The sequence below is a fragment of the Heloderma suspectum genome, chromosome 11 (assembly GCF_057233095.1).
Source record: "Heloderma suspectum isolate Gila_16-S chromosome 11, 16-S_ref, whole genome shotgun sequence".
In the NCBI taxonomy this organism is placed as follows: domain Eukaryota; kingdom Metazoa; phylum Chordata; class Lepidosauria; order Squamata; family Helodermatidae; genus Heloderma; species Heloderma suspectum.
In genome coordinates this window covers 6,173,280-6,192,441 of record NC_139468.1, presented here as the reverse complement: position 1 = coordinate 6,192,441, position 19,162 = coordinate 6,173,280, and the positions used below count along the sequence as shown (strand labels likewise).

General features: G+C 45.2%; 1 protein-coding gene across 1 annotated transcript in view; it reads right to left on the bottom strand.

Moving 5' to 3' along the window:
• The window catches only part of APBA2 (amyloid beta precursor protein binding family A member 2), a 158,727-nt gene that overhangs the window by 49,861 nt on the left and 89,704 nt on the right, over positions 1-19,162 (bottom strand). The window contains exon 2 of the mRNA XM_084816400.1: positions 14,629-15,635. Within this exon, the coding sequence (XP_084672526.1) occupies positions 14,629-15,597 (969 nt within the window). The 5' untranslated portion in view covers positions 15,598-15,635. The remainder of the gene's footprint in view (positions 1-14,628; positions 15,636-19,162) is intronic.

The window sequence follows — 19,162 nt, the reverse complement described above, 5'->3', positions numbered from 1 at the left end:
CTCACATCATAACTTGTGAGGGGGGATTCAGGTCTCCTCCTGCACCATGCAAAGAGGATTTCCAGCTGTGTGGGTGAAGCATCTGCCATCCTTCAACCTAACCTCACCATAGGCTTGTAATTAGGGATAATAATGAAATGTGGGTGAGGATCACAAAGGAATCCACACATCCAAGGTGCCATAGATGACAACACTATGAAAGCGTTTATCTGGAGCTCCTTTTATTACTGTCCATCTCTCAGCAGCTGTCCAGAATCTCAGGCAGAGGTCTTACCCAGCCTACTACCCGAGATCCTAGAACTGGAGGTGCCAAGGACTGAACCTTTTGCATCCAAGCATCATTATCTACTCAACACCTGAGCTATGGGCCTTCTTCTCTAAACCTATCTTTGGAGCAATATTCCTGTTTGCAGTGGGCTTCTGATCAGTGCTGGAACAATACTCTAGGCCTTTGGACCTGACCTTAGGTAGGTCACCTGATGGCACCACTCTTTCCTTTTTGTTCTTGTGTAACTTTCTGTACAAAGGAAAACCAACCAGAAAGGGATCCCTTCCATCAGGTCATCCTAGAGAGAGTATAAGGAAGATGGACTCACAGACAAAGTAATTTAAACTGGGTCCAACAATGCAGGCTTGAAGATGGATCCTGGATGTGATAAGATGGAAGGCTACTGGTCTAGGCCAGGTGTGGAAAGATGTTGAGCTTGCAGAATCTACTATGTTTTGGTCTTTTGCTTGCATTGGACCCAGGTGCAAAAGAGTGGCTCAGTGGATGCTGCCAGATGCAAAATGGTAGCTCATGGGAGTGAAGCCAATTAGTCACAACATCCATCATCCCCACCCAGCATGTACAAACCTACATCTGAATTGCTACAGATCAAAGATTCTCATGGCCTAATTTAGGAGAGGGAAAGCTTTGTTGTTGGGAGTTAGAAATCCTTGTTGGTCCACTACAAATGATCCAGTGATCTACCAGTAGATTCTAAGCAACTTTCTGCCCATTGCTGCTTCCAGCTAACCAGGCTTAAATTCAACCACCATGTGCTCTGTCCATGGTCCTGAAATCTTGCTCGCCACCCTGGGCTTCCAGCTGCCACTCTTCAACAATAACAGTTCGGTAGAGTTTATCAGCAAGGTTGAGTCTATTTGCTTAGGCCTGACTTGAGAGACTGGTTTCTTCACGCACAAGAGGTGTTGAAATTCAGATAGAAAAACTAAGAAGCCTGCATTATCATCACCTAGTAAGTGGCGCTGTGAATAGTCACTGTGCTTATCTTGCATATATTTAAGCTTTTACACTGAACTGTCACATATGGTCCCTCTTCTCTTTTGGGGGCCATTTGACCCCACTGTTCATCATGTCTCTATATCCATTCATATATCTACCAGCCAAGGATAAGACTTGTGCATCTGGACTCTGGCCCAGGAACACTTACGTCACAATAAAATTGTTAGCCTTTCAGGGGCTACAAGACTCCATTTTGTTTTTGCCACAGCAGACTAACATGTCTACCTCTCTGGACATCCTGACCTTATTTATTACATTTATATCCATTATTCCTCCAAGGATCTCAGGATGACAAAAATAGTTTCTCCACACCTTTTTGTCCTATCAGCCACCCTGTGAGGTAGGTTTGGCTGAAACATTAGTGGCCCAGTGTCATCCAGTGAGCTTCATGGCTGAGCAGAGAGTTTAATCCATTCTGTTATTGTTGTTTTTAAGACAGCAATCCTATGGCCCCTAGACAGCATCTGGGGAGGGGGGGGGGCAATAGAATAGTTTGGATTCCTGAATCCAAGGTCAGAGACAGTGCTCCATCCTCAGACCCAGGAGTCCAAGCTCCCTGTCCCCTCCCCCTCACAGCGGGCATGGAGAGAACCATACCAGTTGCTTCTCTGAGCTCACAAAAGTGACCCCAGAGAGGATGGAAGGGGAGCAGTTCTGGGGTGGGGGGAGGGGACAGGGGAAGCGGGGATATGAGCTATCTCCAGCCCTCCCCAGACCTCTCCAGCCTCCTCCCCTCCCCTCAGCAAAGCCCTAGCTAGATGGACAAAAATGCCATCTAGTAAAAATACAGAGCGGGAGAAACACAGAGGCAAAAATCTCCTCCGTGCTTCTCCCACTCTGCATAAGATGCCCGTCAGCCTCCGAGTTCAGAGGCTGACAGGCATCTGGATAGGACTGCAGCCTAATTGTGTTTTAATGCATTTGTTTATTATTGTTTTAATCAGGTTTTGAAGGTAAGCTGCCTTGAGTGTTCCCCACCATTTCTCTTGGTAGAAAGGCAGGGCACAAATCAAATAAATAAATCAGGGTCTCCTTCATCCTAGCCCAACATGCTAACTGCCTGCCAATTCCACCTAGAACTCAAGGCACTCTCCTTAAAGTTACACTTCTGGGGGAGTGCCAGAACTCAGTAGAAGAGCACACATAGTTTGCAGGCAAAAGGTCCCGGCTTCAGTCCCTGTCATCTCCAGTTAAAAAGGATCTCGGATAGCAGAAAGGCCCTTCCTTGTCTGAGACCCTAGAGGGCCACTTTCACTCAGAGAAGATAATACAGGGCAAGATGGGGAGATAGTCTGGCCTAGTATAAGGCAGAGTCCAGTGTTCATACTGCCTCATACTGGGCCATCAGAACATCAGGAGAGCCCTGCTGGATCAGACCAAGGGTCCATCTAGTCCAGCAATCTGTTCACACAGGGGCCAACCAGCTGTCGACCAGGAACCCACAAGCAGGGCATGAGTGCAACAGCACCCTCCCACCCATGTTTCCCAGCAACTGGTGTACACAGGCTCACTGCCTCTGGTACTGGAGGTAGCACAGAGCCATCAGGACTAGTAGCCATTGATAGCCTTTTCGTCCAAGAATTTCTCCAACCCCCTTTTAAAGCCATCCAAATTGGTGGCCATCACTACTTCTTGCAGTAGCTAATTCCATAGTTTGACTCTGCACTGTGTGAAGAAGTCCTTCCTTTTACCTGTACTGAATCTCCTACCAAACAGCTTCATGGGAGGACCCCACTGGGTTCTAATATTATGAGACAGGGAGAAAAAAGTGTTTCCTTATCCACTGTCTCCACACCATGCCTAATTTTGTACACCTCTATTGTGTCTCCATGGTGGCTTAGTGGTTAAGACACTGAACTGCAGACTGGAAGGTCGGCAGGACAGCAGTTCGAGACCCGAGAGGTCCCATCTTCAGTCCCAGCTCCTGCCAACCTAGCAGTTCGAAAGCAAGAAATTGCAAGTAGATAAATAGGTACCGCTTCGGCGGGAAAGGTAACAGTGTTCCCTGTACCTCGGTGTTCAGTCATGCCGGCCACATGACCACGGAAGCGTCTTCAGACAGTGCTGGCTCTTCGACTTAGAAATGGAGATGAGCACCACACCCTAGAGTCGGACACGACTGGGACACCTTTACCTTTTTTATTGTGTCTCCCTTTACTTGCTTCTTTTCTAAGCTAATCAATCCCAGATGTTGTAACCTTTCCTCATAGGGGAGTTGCTCCAGCCCCTTGATCATTTTAGTTCCCCTTTTCTGCACTTTTTCCAATTCTATAATATGCTTTTTTAGGTGTGGTGACTAAAACGATACACAGTATTCCAAGTGTGGCCATACCATATGTTTGTGTAAGGATAGTATGATCTTGGCACTTTTATTTTCGATTCCTTTCCTAACTATGCCTAACATGTAGTTTGCCTTTTTCACAGCAGCTGTGCACTGCTGAGCTGTCCACCACAACCCATTTATCCATCTGTTCCATCTATCCCAGATTTGTTGACATTGACTGGCAGCAGCAATCCAGGGTTGCTTGTAGAAGTTTTTCCTGCCCTACCTGGATATATTGGGGATTGAACTGTTGAACTTCTGCATGCAAAGCAGGGGCTCCACCACTGAGCTATGGCCCCTCCTCATCACTACTCAGCACCTTTTCCAAGGGCCTCCGTCTTTTGCAGGCGAGGTATTAAAAGATTTGCGCTACTTAAAAGCAATGTCAGCGCTGCACAGATGGCCAGAGAGCAACAACTCATTTTCTGCATGCTTCTATAGGGCCTATAAATGACATTTACATTTGGGAGACATCCAAGCACATCGCACCATTCAACTCATAAAGTGCAACATGCATCAATGTGCGGCAAAAAAAACCCAACCCATACATTAGTGCAAGTCAGCCCAGACGTCGAGGGCCATAACACGGCCAAACAGCATGCAAATTATTTCAAGCACTACCAGGATTAAATCAGAAAGGCTTTGCACAGACGTGGGATGGCTGTAGGGGAAGAAAGAAGTGATTTGCAAGGAGGAATGACGGCACATAGATTGGGCCGGGGACGTGAAGCAGCAACGCTCCTGGCTCTTCTGCTCTTGCTGTGTCAGATCAGATTACAGTGTATTTGGCGTGCAACAAAGGCCCCCATAGACCAAACACACACACACCAACTGGGTTAGAATAATACCTGACTGATGCAAATAAGCATGTTTCAGACATGGTCAACAAACAGGTTTGTTTCCCTGAGTAGTACTAATTTAGCATTTATGGATTTATCAGCAGCTGTTAGCCACGAGGGCTAAAAGCACGCTCTGTCTTTAGAAGCAGGATGCCACCGAAGGCCCGGTGCTGGGAGGCAGCTGTTCATGACTACAGCTGTCTTCATGCCCTGATTGTGGGGTTCCCAAAGCATCTACTTGGCCCAGGATGTTAGACTGGACAGACATTCAGCTTGATCCAGCAAGGCTGCCCTTGTTTATATAGAGCTTTCGAGAGTTTAGAGCGCTTCATTCACATTATATGGCTATAACCATTACAATAGAGATGCGAAACCTCCAGCCGTATGCGGCCCATGGAGGTTGCTTGGGTTCCTCCGGGGGTGGGGCTTTGCTAATTGAGCGGGGGAGGGGGACGCAAAGGAATCCCCACTGTTCTCTAATGCCAGCAGGCTCAGCATGAGCTGCCGCCATGAAATCCTCCCTCCCTGTTGCTGCCGCCGCACAAGCCTCCTGCTGCCACCCCCGGCCCAGAGAGCCGCTTTTCCTTTCTGCTGAGCGGTGGCTGTCTGGTCTGAAGTGGACGGCAGCAGGGAGAAAGGGAGCCTTGCATGACAATAAGAAGGAAGAAGGGCGGGTTGAGATCCGGGCCCAGCACATGGCTGAGATATCACGCAAAATCAGGAGACCATGACACTTACTTGTGGGTGTAGTCATGCCCACAGATGTCATCTGGCCCATGGAGAGTCCATGGGGAGGGGGAAATTTGATCCACCATGCAAACATAGTTCAGCATACCTGCATTCCAACAATGCTGTAAGGTAGGACAGTCCTATTAGCCGGCCATTTGGAACATAGGCATGAGACTGAGCAACCACCTAGCAAGTTCACTGCAGGCAGGGAGGCTCGTCCCTTACCATTACATGATGACAACTCCCCCAGTGGAGGCTGGTGGCTCTGATGTCAGTGGGGTAATGAATCCTCTCCAGGTTTCAGTCAGAACCAGTCAGAACTCTAAAGGAGCTCTCCACAGTGCTTTGCAAAGCATCTTGGAGAGTTCCTTTAGAGTTCTGACTGAAACTCAGAGCAGATTCATTGCCCCACTGACATCGCAGCCACCAGCCTCCACTGGGGGAGTGAACACATTGCCATTCCTTCAAATGAATGTGCACAGTTACTGGGGTGTACATAGTGACATAGGAAGCTGCCTTATCCCAAGTCAGCTCCTTGGGACATCTAGCCGAGTATTGTCTAGAGACCTACTGGCAGCAGCACTCCAGGGTTTCGGCCTGGAGTTTTCCCCAGCCCTTCCTAGAGATGTCAAAGACTGAACTGGGGACCCTCCACATGCAAAGCAGATGCTCTACCACTGAACTATGGCCCTATCCCAAAAGAAAAGAGAGGAACATAGGAACAGCCTCACACTGAATAAGATCCATCTGGATTGTCTCCACCAGCCTTCCCCAACCTGGTGCCCTCCAGATGTGTTGGACTACAACTCCCAGAGTTCCTGACCAGTGGCCATGCTGGCTTGGGCTGCTGGGAGTTGAAGTCCAAAACATCTGGGGGGGCACCAGGTTGGTCTGCATTGACTAGCATCCAGGATTTCCAGATGTCATTGCATGAAAGAAAGGGGAAAGCAAAGGGAGAGGTCATTGTGGAGTACGCATGCCAGATGAAACCTACTTCATAGAATCATAGAATCATAGAATAGTAGGGTTGGAAGGGGCCTACAAGGCCATCGAGTCTAACTCCCTGCTCAATGCAGGAATCCAAGTCAGAGCATCCCTGAGAGATGGCTGTCCAGCTTCGCCTTGAATGCCTCCAGTGTAGGAGCGCCCACCGCCTCCCTAGGGAATTGGTTCCATTGTCGTATTGCTCTAACAGTCAGGAAGTTTTTCCTGATGTTCAGCTGGAGTCTGGCTTCCTGTAACTTGAGCCCATTATTCTGTGTCCTGCCCAAAACAGCATTGGCCTTTTTTGCAGCCACATCACATTGTTGGCTCATATTCAGCTTGTGATCGACAACAATTCCAAGATCATTCTTGCTTGTAGTGTTGTTGAACCACGTATCCCCCATCTTGTAACTGTGCCTTTGGTTTCTTTTTCCTAGGTGCAGAACTTGGCATTTATCCCTATTAAATGTCATTCTGTTGTTTTCTGCCCAGCGCTCCAGTCTATCCAGATCACTTTGAATTTTGTTTCTGTCTTCCAAAGTATTAGCTATCCCACCCAATTTTGTGATGCTAAATTCATGTTTACAATTGGATACAAGTCCGAAGTGCAATGAATCTGTGGGGAACTCCGGGGAACTCTTCTCTTGATGGCAAAGAAAGCCTACCTACCTCATACAGCCATGAGCTAATTATCTTTAAAAAGAAAAACCTCAAGACCCTAAATCGTAACAATCAAGAAATATTTCATTGCTAATTCAACTGCGAGATGGAAGATCTTTAAGAAGTCATCTCTCATCAAGTGCTTTAACGTTCTTATTTTTCTAAAATATATTTTATTGGATAAAATATACTTATTTTAAGCAGCAGATACAACAGCATTATGAAGATTTGCATTTGGTCATTCCGTGGGTTGTGCCATCATTCACATACCAAAAATACAGTTGTCTCTTTGCATTTATGTTCTGGAATGGGAAAAGATGATATTAAAATGATGTAAAAAGTCTGCATTGCTGCTAAGTTTTATTCTGGTTGTACTGTTATATTTGTTTTAAGCTTTCATATTTTATATTGTTTTATGCTGCACTCTGTGGTTTTAATTTTTGTGAACCACCCAGAGAGCTTTGGCTATTGGGCGGTATAGACATGAAACAAACAAATAAATAAATAAATTTCAAGCAGGGTGCTTCCCAGCCCTACCTGGAGATGCTGAGGATCAAACCTGGGACCTTCTGCCTGCAAAGCAAGGGCTCTACCACAGCCCTTCCCCAATCTAAGCACATGTTCTGTTCAACGCACATGAAGCCCTACGTGTAAGATGATCATTATAAACCAGGGCTGTTCAATATGCATGTTTTCAACAACACTTTCCCCTTCTTATTTTAAAAATAGACCTAATTCTCTCTTTGCATATGAAATGTCACCACTGTTCTCAGAACAACGGAGAATCATTGTCAGCTGATGCTGCCACACCATAAAAGCCCCATGCACAATTTGGCCATAAACTGCTGTATCTGAAAGATCAGGCAATATGTTTTCACTTCCTTGGGCATGCTTTTGCTCCTGTATTGTCGCTGTTACATGTTCCAATCAAAAAATTAATGCCTCTACTGAGGACGTGTTTCTTGTCGCAAAAGCGAGAAAAACATTAATAGCGATGGATTAAGATGGAGAAGTGAAAAAAGGTGGCCAAGAAGAATAAAAGCACCTCTGTGCTGTGCAGTTCACTTTTCAGAGGGTGAAACTGGCCATAGTCAGTGCTTGGGGGAGCAGAGCTGTGGAGAATCAGCAGGGCTAATTTGGTATCTTTTTCTTAATTTTTGCAATTTTCTTAAATAAAGCATTTAATGGATTTCAGTTTACTTTTTAGTCTGTGATGATGTTTGCCTGTTTGGACTTAGCTTGGTTACCCACCATGGTGTCTAGAAGCCAACTGGTGCAGATTCTGAAGTTTAAAACACCCAAATTAACAAGCAGGGCCAGCGTGGAGGCATGAGGCAAGAAGTGAACCAGAAGTATAACCAGGTGGCAAGTCCAGAACGCCAGAAAGGCAGAGAAGCCGAAGATAGTGACATGGTTTGCATGTAATGACAACCCAAAGTATGGGTTGTTGCCTTACTCATAGTTTATGCATGATCTGTCTGCCAGATGATCAGCAAAGCATGGGTTGTTTTTTCAGCTTCTGGGTTGTTTGATTTCCTCCTCCTTTATCCACTCCCTCCATGTATTCCAAATGCTTTTGATGTCTATTTTTTATTTTATTTTTTTAAAAAGAAAAACAAAACACAACAACAATACACATACACTAAAATATCTCTTAATATCCCAAATGCTTTTGCAGCGCTGTAGTACTGTCATGTAAAGCAGCCAGGTTTTTTACTGCTACTCTTTATTTATTTATTTATTTATTTATTTATTTCATTTCTATACCAATAGCCGAAGCTCTCTGGGCAGTTCACAAAAATTAAAACCAAACAACACACAATAAAACAATTTAAAATATATAGAACATTAAAACCACAATATAACAATACAACCACAGTAAAACCTAGCAGCAGTACAGGAGTTTAAAATACACTCTTGCCCACTGCCTCTGTACCCTGGCAAAACAACCCACGAACAACCCACAGTTCTTGGTTCACATGTAACAGCAACCCATGCTTTAAACAACCCAGAGTTCATAAGCCAACAACAAACTATGGGTTCTCTTTCTGGGTTGTTTGTGGTTAAAATTAGATTTAAAAAAATGCAAATTAATGCAGAAATGAAACAGAATTATGAGCAAAAATATGGAAAGGTGACACGCACCAGATAGAGACAGATTTGTCCATCCCTGGAACAAGCAGAGAATAACTGAATTACATCTAAAACACAAAGCTGTAAGTAAACAGTATCTACTAGTTAAAGATGCGACAAACCTAATCATTATCCTATTTATATACAGTTAATTTAGCTAAACAAATATTTAGCTACTGAGAAACATTTCTAAATGTATAGGCTGGAAATTATGGTGCTTGAAGTCCTATTCAGGTGTTCTGGTTCTGCTTTTAATTTATATATTTGGTATGTGGGGGGGGAGTGCAAGGACGAGCCTACTACAGAGGGTTGAGAATTATGTTCCGTTTGTTCGTTGATAAGAACTTGTCAAAATTCACAAATTCCTTCATAAAAGAAGGAACTTGAGATTTAAAAAAAAAAAATAGAATGTGGGAGAAAGCAAAACGGACAGATCTGTCCATCTAGCCCTACAGCTCTGGGTGTCTTCAACCACATTGGGGTGCTGAATTAGGGTTGCCACCTCTTTTTTCTAAGGGGCTTCTGTCCTTTAACAGTGTCAGGCCTAGCTCCAGCCCCACTAGCCCCAGCCCCACCATGGGGCCTATGGCTTCAGAACCAGACTCTGATTCAGGCTTTGAACAGGATCATTGGGGACCGGTCCAATCGTGGCAAACTCAAGGCCTGAGAGCCCGGTTCTGCCTGGTCGCCCATCTGATTGCAGGCCAAAGAAGAGCAAAACTCCCTTTCGGCCACATAGCTGCAAGATAAGGCTGTGAGTCAAACCTCTGGTTTTCAGCCTGAGAAATCTGTGGGGACCAAGGAGGAGCAAGCCTCTGTTGGGGAGGGGTTTCCAGGGGTGTCACCCAGGCTGAGACACCCTCTCTGATGTAGTGGCCACTGATAGGCCAGATTTCCCTGTCAGAAGGGGCTTTAGCCGCCCTTCACCGGGATTTAAGCCGGTGCACAGGCTGGAGTCATTTGCTGGAAACAACATCGCCAATGCCTGGACCACTTCTCATTTGGACTCAACCCATCTTTAATACCTGGACTCATCCTGAAACCTGGCTTTTAGCCCACGTGGGATTTGGTATAGTAGAGGCCCTAATGGGGAACATCTCTACAGTCCAGGGCTCTCTCTAGCCTGGTCTTATCCTGAAACCTGAACTTAGTCTGCCTGGGAGCCTGGATCATAAAGACCCTGCATGGGAACATCTCTAATGCCTGGTGTTCTCTCTCTCTCTTGCCTGGACCTACCATCATTTTAATTGCCCAAAATACTCTTGCCTGGACTTACCATGAATCATGAATCTGAGACTCTTCTCTGCCCTGAAACTGATATCAGGAGGCACAACAAAGGCTGGCAAGCCTGCATAGGGACATCATCTGTCTTTCCCCAAACTGCTTCCTTGCCTGGTCTTATCGTGAACTGTGGACTCCTGCCTCTTTGAATCTTGTACCATGAGCCAGAACAAGGGCTTGAAAGCCTGTGCTGGGAACCTTGTCTTTCTTTGCTTGGAATACTTCCTTGCCTGGACTTATTGTGAATCTTGGACCCTTGTTTGCCTTAAAATGCCTGGACTAATTTTGTGCTATTGTTTGCCTTGAATTGTGTACCTTGGTCGTTGATTGCCCAGAATGCTTTCATACCTGGATTTATCATGATTCTTAGACAAGTGGCTGCCTGAAATCTATACCGTTAAGATTCCGACTTTGAATGCTGGCCTTGATCTCTGACTATGTGTGATTTCTAGCCTTGAGACTCTCTCTTGAACAAAGCAATGTGCCAGTAGCTTTGCCAAAGGTACCTCATTTATGGTGTAATTATAAACGTGTAAAGCTAATGGCCATGATCTCTAAAGTGCTGATTCGTGTAATTTGATCTGCTACAATAAAAGGTTTCAATGAGATCTTTGTCAGTGTCGGGTTGCCACAGGTGTACCAAAAAGCCAAGTTCTGATGAACAGCTACATGGCAGGCAGGCATAGCATGGTCCTCTCCATGCTGGGACTAGCTGTACCTGTTGAATTTGGCCAATGCAGATGGGTGAGAATTGTGTTCAGTTCATTTTTTAAAATATAAGAACTTACCCAATTTACAAATTTCTTCAATAAACAGGATGGAAGGAACTTGAGATTTGAAAAACAAAAAACAAAACACAGAACGTGAGAGAAATGAAACGGACAAATCCGTCCATCTGCGGAGCACGGTAGCTCCATCTGCCTCAGCCCCGTTGACTTGAACCTGAATTGCTCGAGTCCCAGTCAAACACCCTAACCACTACACCACACTGTCTCTCTTAGGAAGGCATTTCTCAACAAGCAATCATATTGCAGGTGAAACCATAGAAACAGGGTCGGCTCAAGACGTTTTGCTGCCAGAGGTGGAGCAGGAAATCGCTCCCCATTACCACCTCTCAAGTCAAGCCGGGGAATTTATTTTGGCCCATGAGGCAGACAATCCCACAACCACCTCTCTCCTTCTTGACAATACAATAATAACAAGTTAAGTAACTAACCATTTGCTGCCTTTTTGTAGCAATCAAAATCTACTGCCAGAGGCAGACACCTCACTCTGCCTAACGGTAGGGCTGGCCTTGCATAGAAAGGCAGTCTGTGCTTCCTTGCACAGAAGCAAATACACCATCTCCCCTCCCTGTTTTTCCCTTTGCATCCTGTAAATTCTTCTGCTTCCCAGGAATTCATGATTCAGTCACTGCTATGCACAGAGAGAAAAAATTGCCTCTGTTGGGCAGAGCTTCAAGTGGAAATAAAAGACATCAAAACACAATCACAGCTTTAATCATCTTTAACAAAGAACAGTGTGGTTTCCCATGAGCAAATAAAATAGAATTTTAGGGCATAGATTTTGTTTTCTCCAGCTAGGCTGAGTTTTAGAAGCCCAACAGCTGTAGCCTCAGGTCTTGGAGCCATCCCATGAGGGCTGTTCTACACATGCAAATAAAGTATATTTAACTAACCCAAAGTACCATGTGGCGATCACATTAGAGAAGTTTAATGTGATGCAATCCTGATTGGAAGAAGTCCAATAGGGAGGAATATCCATTGCTTTAAGATTCTGCCCTTGTGATTCTGGCTTGATACATACCATGTTTTACTATGATTTTGGTCAGGGGGTCAGAGCAAAATTGATTCAGCAAATTTTGGCATCCTATCTTGGTCATTCAGATGTGGTGCTTCTATTATATCTATTATGTACTAACAACATTACCCAGAAGGTTGCCATGTTTTTAAATACAGTTTTAAAAATTAGACTGAAAATGCTTGTGAATGCTGATCCTTGACTCTGCTCATTTAACATTAAGTATATATATGCAATTGCTGTCCCTATACTGTTAGGAACTTTTTTTTTCACTTGTGCATTTTCCTTTTGTAAAGAAATATAAACGGTCTGTGGACTAATTTTAAATAAATGGTCTGTCTGTCTGTCTATCTATCTATCTACATGCTGATGGAGGTGGCAGAATTCTGGACAGCACCAGTTTGTATAGGGGGGAGTGGGGTGTCTCTATTTTTGAATGCTCCCTTATTTAAAAAGCTCCATACATATAGTAAAACTACCACATCAAAGGGGGGGGGGGCACTCTGATCGACATTTACCCCTAGTGTGCTAATTTACTACATGGAGGGAGTCTCTTTATGTAGGGGAGAGTTTAAAAAAAAAAATCACCCACTACTACACCCTGAGTGATATAGGCCAAGATTCTATGGCCTCAGGCTAACAATTCATTTTGAGTACCTTGCAGAAAATGCTTGGTGGCTGGACTTAAATATGCAGCAGATTGAGGTGATTAAATTGACTTTACCACTTCAGACAGCAGGTGCATATCACATTTTTAAATATTCTACTACATTCAAAACAAAAAGTCCCTGCAAATAAAAAATAAACAAAGCAGGGAGCAAGTTAGGGTAGAACCTCTGTCCCTGATTTCCTAGATTTCTGCTTGTGGGAATGGGTTGTTGCTGTTTAATGGAGGAACATTCAAAAATTGCATACCCCATTTGCAACTGAAAATGGTACCTTCCTCTTTACCATCTGAAGACTCTGCCACCTCATTCTGCTGCGGATGGAGACCCACCCCTACTCCATAAGCCAGAGGTGGGAAGCTTTTCCATGTACTCAGGTTATTTTAAACGGTCTGTCCCCCAACAGCCAGGCTGAATGACATGTCAAGGTCCATGTGCAAATAGCTGTGCCCAGTGGAAGCTGGTGGCTCTGATGTCAGTTGGGCAGTGAATCCGCTCCGGGTTTCAGTCGGAACCAGTCAGAACCCTAAAGTTGCTATCCAAGGTGCTTCACACCTTGGATAGCTCCTTTAGAGTTCTGACTGGTTCCGACTGAAACCCAGAGTGGATCCATCACCCCACTGACATTGGAGCCACCAGCCTCCACTGACACAGTTGTGCCATTTTGGACAGCAGAGTCTGCCCATTTTACAGAAAGTTCCACCATCACAACTCCACGAAGGTGGGGCTTGTGATGAAAACATGGATGAAATTAGCCATTCTACAAGACTGATCTTGACACAAGGGAACCTCAGCAGTGGCTCTATATAGACTGTGATACTGCAGTCCTATCCATGTTGAATCAGGAGTAAGTCCCCCTGTGTTCCGTAGTGCTAATTTCCCTAATACGAACTTAGGGTTGCAGCCTGAGTTGGTTGCCCTTTGTATAACTAATGACAATGACAACTTCATGGAGGCAGTATTTTCCACAACAGAATTTTTGATACACAACCATCAGTTTCAGACATTTTAACCACACCCACATCATCATCAGTCACATGTCTCCATTCACTGTCAAACTGGATAGCCTTTCCCAGTTTATTATTACATTTCTATCCTGCCTTTGTTTCTCTTGCAAGAAACCCAAGGTGGCTTACATGGTCCCCCTCCTCTCCATTTTTATCCTCACAACAACCCTGTGAGGTAGGTTAGTGTGACAGTGACTGGCCCAAAGTCACCCAGTGAGCTTCATGGCCAAGTGGGGACTAGAACCCAGGAATCTCTTGAGCCCTAGTCCAGTGTTCTAACCACTACATCACAACTGGCTCTCCAAGTCATTATCTCCTTTGAGGTGCTGTTTTCAATTTTTTCAACCACAAAACATCATTATCTTCAAAGAATATATTAATTAACAGTAAAATGCAAAGTAAATAGTGGGGTGTGTGTGTGTGTGTGTGTGTCTGTGTGTGTCTGTGTGCATCTGTGTACACACAGATGGCCTGTAGCCAAATGGGTAAGCAGATGCTGTTTGCCTACATTCACTCTTAGCCCTTTCATTCCAGAACTGTTCAGCATGGCAGTTTTCCCCCCTTGGTTGCTAGGCATGCAAATAAGCTTGAGATGCCAGTGGAGATTGGAGCAATGGATGCTAATATCACAAAGGCACTGATGGCTCCTGTATAGCAGCATTGCTCCCCTATGCAGTTCAGGGGGGGGGGGCAGGTAAGGGGCCATTTTGAGATACTTTTTTCCAAGTAAACGTTTCCAGGTTCCCCAGCCCTAGTTATTACCTTTACCTCTTTCTCAGCTCTCCCACGGTCCTTCTTCCACCTGCTGGCAAAGTAATTCAAGAAAAGGTGGACCGAGGGACAAACCCACACAGTTGCAGGACATTCTGATATGAGATCTTCCACACTTTTTAGCAAAGGAGAGGAGTCAATCGCTTACCTGTTCTTGTGGCCACATCTGCCTTTCCTCTGGGGTTCTTGATTTGGTTTTGAAGCCTCGCGGCCCAACCCCAACTTCCTTTGATGCAGGTGGGATGTTCAACGACTTTGGCCGCCCTGAATGCCTGCTGGTGCCGTGGCCAGAGTCCCCCGTGTGACAAGCCTCTGCATAGTCATTGGGAACGTTCTCGGTCCCATCATGCTCTGGGCTCATTTCCGAGGCGCTGTTGAGGCTGCTCATGCTCATGCTCATCTTAATCTCCGCTACAATCTGGTCGATGTCTTCTTCCTGCTCTTCCAACTCTGCCTCTCCTTTCCCAGAATGGTAAGGAGACATCCTGTGTGAATTCCCATTGGCTTCTGGTGAGTAGTAGCCTTCGTAGCTTTCTTCACTTTGATGACAATACTGGACATTTTCCTCTTGGTCTTGGATCTCCAGACATGCCACCTCCCCTTCCAGAATCTGAACACAACTGTCATGGTAGCCTGCAGCTTCTATAGCCTGATGTTCATCCTGGCACTGCAGTTTTGTTTCAGCCCATTCCCCTTCCTCGACGGCTTCTTGACACTCGTCCGTCTCGACCTGACGTTCTTCATGGGGGACATACTCTTCCCCATTGCAGTCCATTCCTTCCAGGTAGCTGTCATCCTCTGGGCAGTATCGAATGTAGTAAGTGATCCCTTCCTCTTCCTCTGGGAGGCCTTCATCGTAATCCTCCTCTTCAGAAGTGTTGTTGACATAATCAGAGCTGGAGTCTCCATCTCCGCTGTTATCATTACGCTCATGGTCCACCAAGGCAGGGCTGTCTTGTCTGACAGGCATCCCATCTGTCTCCTTCTCTGCGTAGTCTTCCATCGGCAAGTTATTTTCCTCACTTTCAGCTGCCCTGCCATGAGGGGAAGCAGAACAAGCTCTTGCCCGGTGATCCAGCAGGCCTGCCGCGGTGCTCTGACATTTCCTGTTTGCCATGGCTGACAACTTATATGACAATCATTTCTGAGCAATGGCTGCAAGAAAGATGGAAACAAGAACAAAGAAATCAAATCGATCCTTTATCAAAAGGTCAGCAACAGGAAGCACAACCATGCTAATGGGATGTGCAGAAATTGACGTTTTTTAATTTGTTGGGGGTTGGTAGGACACATAACGTGGCCTCCCATCAAAAAAGACATGCTAGCACAACAATTTCCAGAATGGCATGTCAGTACCATGTTGAAATGTCATGAAACAATGGCTGTTTTATCCATTCCCGTGCTGTTTGTTGTTTTGCATTGTATTGTATTGTATTATTTTCAATATTAGTATTTTATTTTATATTTTAACTGTTTCTATGGAATTTTACTCTTTTAACTGTTTGTAACCTGCCCAGAGAACATTGGTTACTGGGTGGATTAGAAATGTAGTAAATAAATAAATAAAATAATCCAAATTGTAACAAAGGGGGGGAAAGATGCATTTAAATTGTTTATTCCAGGGACTTTTAAATAATATATTGGGGGACTCTGGAGGTAGGTTTGTTTGTTTGTTTGTTTGTTTGTTTGTTTGTTTGTTTGATGTATATCCCGACTTTCCCATCAAAGACATGATGGTGTGCAAGGCGGCTAACAATAATAAGAATCAAAATTAAAATAGAAACTTAGTTAACAGAACCATAAAACAAATACATAAAAACACAATTTAAAAACACAACAATAAAAGAAATAAAAACACCACCTAGCAGACAAGCTTACATGGCAACGGCCCGCTTGAATAAAAATGTCTTTGCCTGCCGACCAAAGGACAGCAGAGAGGGACCCAAGTTAGCCTTCCTTGGCAGGGAGTTCTGAAGTTTGGGAGTGGCCACTGAAAAGGCCCTCTCTCATGGTCCTGCTAAGTGTGCCTCTGCTAGTGGCAGGTGTAAGAGAAGAGCCTCCACAGAAGATCTCAAAACGCGGGTGGCCTTGTTTGGGGGAATGTGGGTTCTTTAGAAGCGTCTAAGGAAGGGAGGGGCCATAGCTCAGTGGCAGAGCCCCTGCTTTGCATGCAGAAGGTCCTAGGTTTGATCCCTGGCATCTCCAGGTAGGGCTAGGAAAGAATCCTGCCTGAAATCCTGGACAGCCACTGCCAGTCAGTGTTGACATTGCTGGGCTAGATGCACCCAGGGTCTAACTCAGTATAAAGCAGTTTCCTACATTCCTACGTTCTCAGGCTTCCTCAGTAAAAACGGCAATGAAGCTTCCATGGTCCAGCACAAGGAGTACAATGTGCAGCTGCCACCGAGGTTGGGGCTCATTCCCAGGCGCACTGCCAGTTCAATCCTGATTGCTGTCAGGCCTCTCCATCCCCCTGCATGAACAGAGTCTGAGCTCTAGAATGGTTCCCCCAATGCTTTGCAACATGCAGGAGCTCTGCAGAAGAGGAGAGTCAAAATGGGAGAGTTTCCCTAAATGTCACATGTCTGGCAACCTCAGTTCTTCTAACTGACTCAAAAAGAAAAAGCACCCATTTCGCAATGCTCCTGCCTAAATGTGTATGAGATGTTGCTTCCTATGGCTGGATGTACTTGTAGAAGTCATGCGCTATGTTTCATAAAACTAGATCCACTGCACCTACTCTGAAGAGATCCACATGTATTAATTCTGACACTCATCGACTGTTTGTGGCTAAGAATGGCTTCCTATTCTATTCTAGGCAGTTGCCATTTGCACATTTAATCTGTTTTCCAGCCCACACTTTCTGACACCTCCTTATTATGAATGATACATTCCATCAAGGCAGTAGAATTGATTAAATTGGCTATGCTGGTTGAATCATAGAATCATAGAATAGTAGGGTTGGAAGGGGCCTACAAGGCCATTGAGTCCAACCCCCTGCTCAATGCCTCCAGCGTCTCAAATGTGGCAAAGTGAAACTTCGTTATTTGAGCCCAGCGGGTTTCAGAGACAAAAGTTCCTTCTTCAGGGGCAATCTTATGAAATGCAAATGCTGAAAACAAGCTAAGCCAGCTTTCAAAGGTGGTGGCTAGCCTTCAAACATCATCAAGCCCTGAGCATGGGGCTCAAAGAAAGAAGTTTCCCTTTGGCACCTTTCAGAATACATTCTCTTTTTGCATTTTGTTCAGTTTGGGTACCTCCTTTCTGTTTTTTGTTTGACCACTACGGTGGCCCCCACTTACATACACAGGGTTGCATCTAATGTTAGTGCTACTTAGAGTAAACCCACTGAAATGAATGGGGCAGAAGTTAGTTTAACTTATGTCCCATTCATTTCAATGGGTCTACTCTATATAGCACTAACACTGGATACAACACACACATCCTTGTTTTGTGGTGCTTTGGGGTCCTTTGCTCTGGACCCTTACTGCATTACTTCTGAAGGGCGGTAAAAGAAAAACCGGTTGTATGAAGTTATTTGCCTGGGCCTCCAAAAACCTGGGCAATGGCTTCTAGGAATTTCAGATAGTCTCTAATGGGAAAATGCAGGCTTTGCTCCATTCCCTGCTGTCTATCAGTTCTAATTATGTGCACTCTATCATCGCAAGCTAACAGTCTACTGGAAAATGAATATCCTACATGGAAAAGAGGGGGAGGAATAAGGATTGGGTTAAGCAAAGCAACTAAAAATAGACTGAAATGAAGGATTTTTCAGTCTATTTCAGTCTATTTATTAATCTATTCACTCTATTCACTCTGAAAGGAGACATTTTTAACCCTCTCTCAAAATACTAGAACCTAGTGGGGTCATCCTATGAAGCTGATTGGTGGGAGGTTCAGGACAGGTCAAAGGAAGGACTTCTTCACACAGCGCAGAGTTAAACTGTGGAATTCGCTACCAAAGGATGTCGTGATGGCCACCAACCTGGCTGGCTTTAAAAGGGGGTTAGACAAATACCTGGAGGAAAAGGCGATGCATGGCTACTGGTCCTGATGGCCAATGGCCATGTGCTACCTCCAGAACCAGAAGCAGTAAGCTTATGTACACCAGTTACTGGGGAACATGGGTGGAAAGATGCTGTTGCACTCGTGTCCTGCTTGTGGGTTCCTGGTCGACAGCTGGTTGGCCACTGTGTGAACAGCATGCTGGACTAGATGGGCCCTTGGTCTGATCCAGCACAGCTCTTTTTATGTTCTTAAGTATGGGACAAAGAGGAGGACTGGATAGAGTGTACACAGGAGGTTGCCTTACACAAAGCTTTACCATTGGTCCCTGTAGCTGCATGTAGTCTTCACCCACCCTTCCCAACCTGGTGCCCTCGGGATGTTTGGACTACAACTCCCAGAATTCCTGACTGTTAGCCATGCTGGCTAGGGCTGATGGGAGTAGAAGTCCAAAACCTCTGGAAGCCACCAGGTTGGGGAAAGCTGGGCTGCTCTGCACTAACTGGAAGGGGCTCTCCTGGATTTCAGGCAGGAGAATTTCCCAGCCCTACCTGAAGATGCTGGGGATTGAACCTGGGGCCTTTTGCATGCAAAGCAGGGGCTCTACCACTGAGCTACAGCACTGAGCTCTCAAAGGAAGGGGTACAGTAGGAGCAGTCATGAAAAATGGAGAGGAA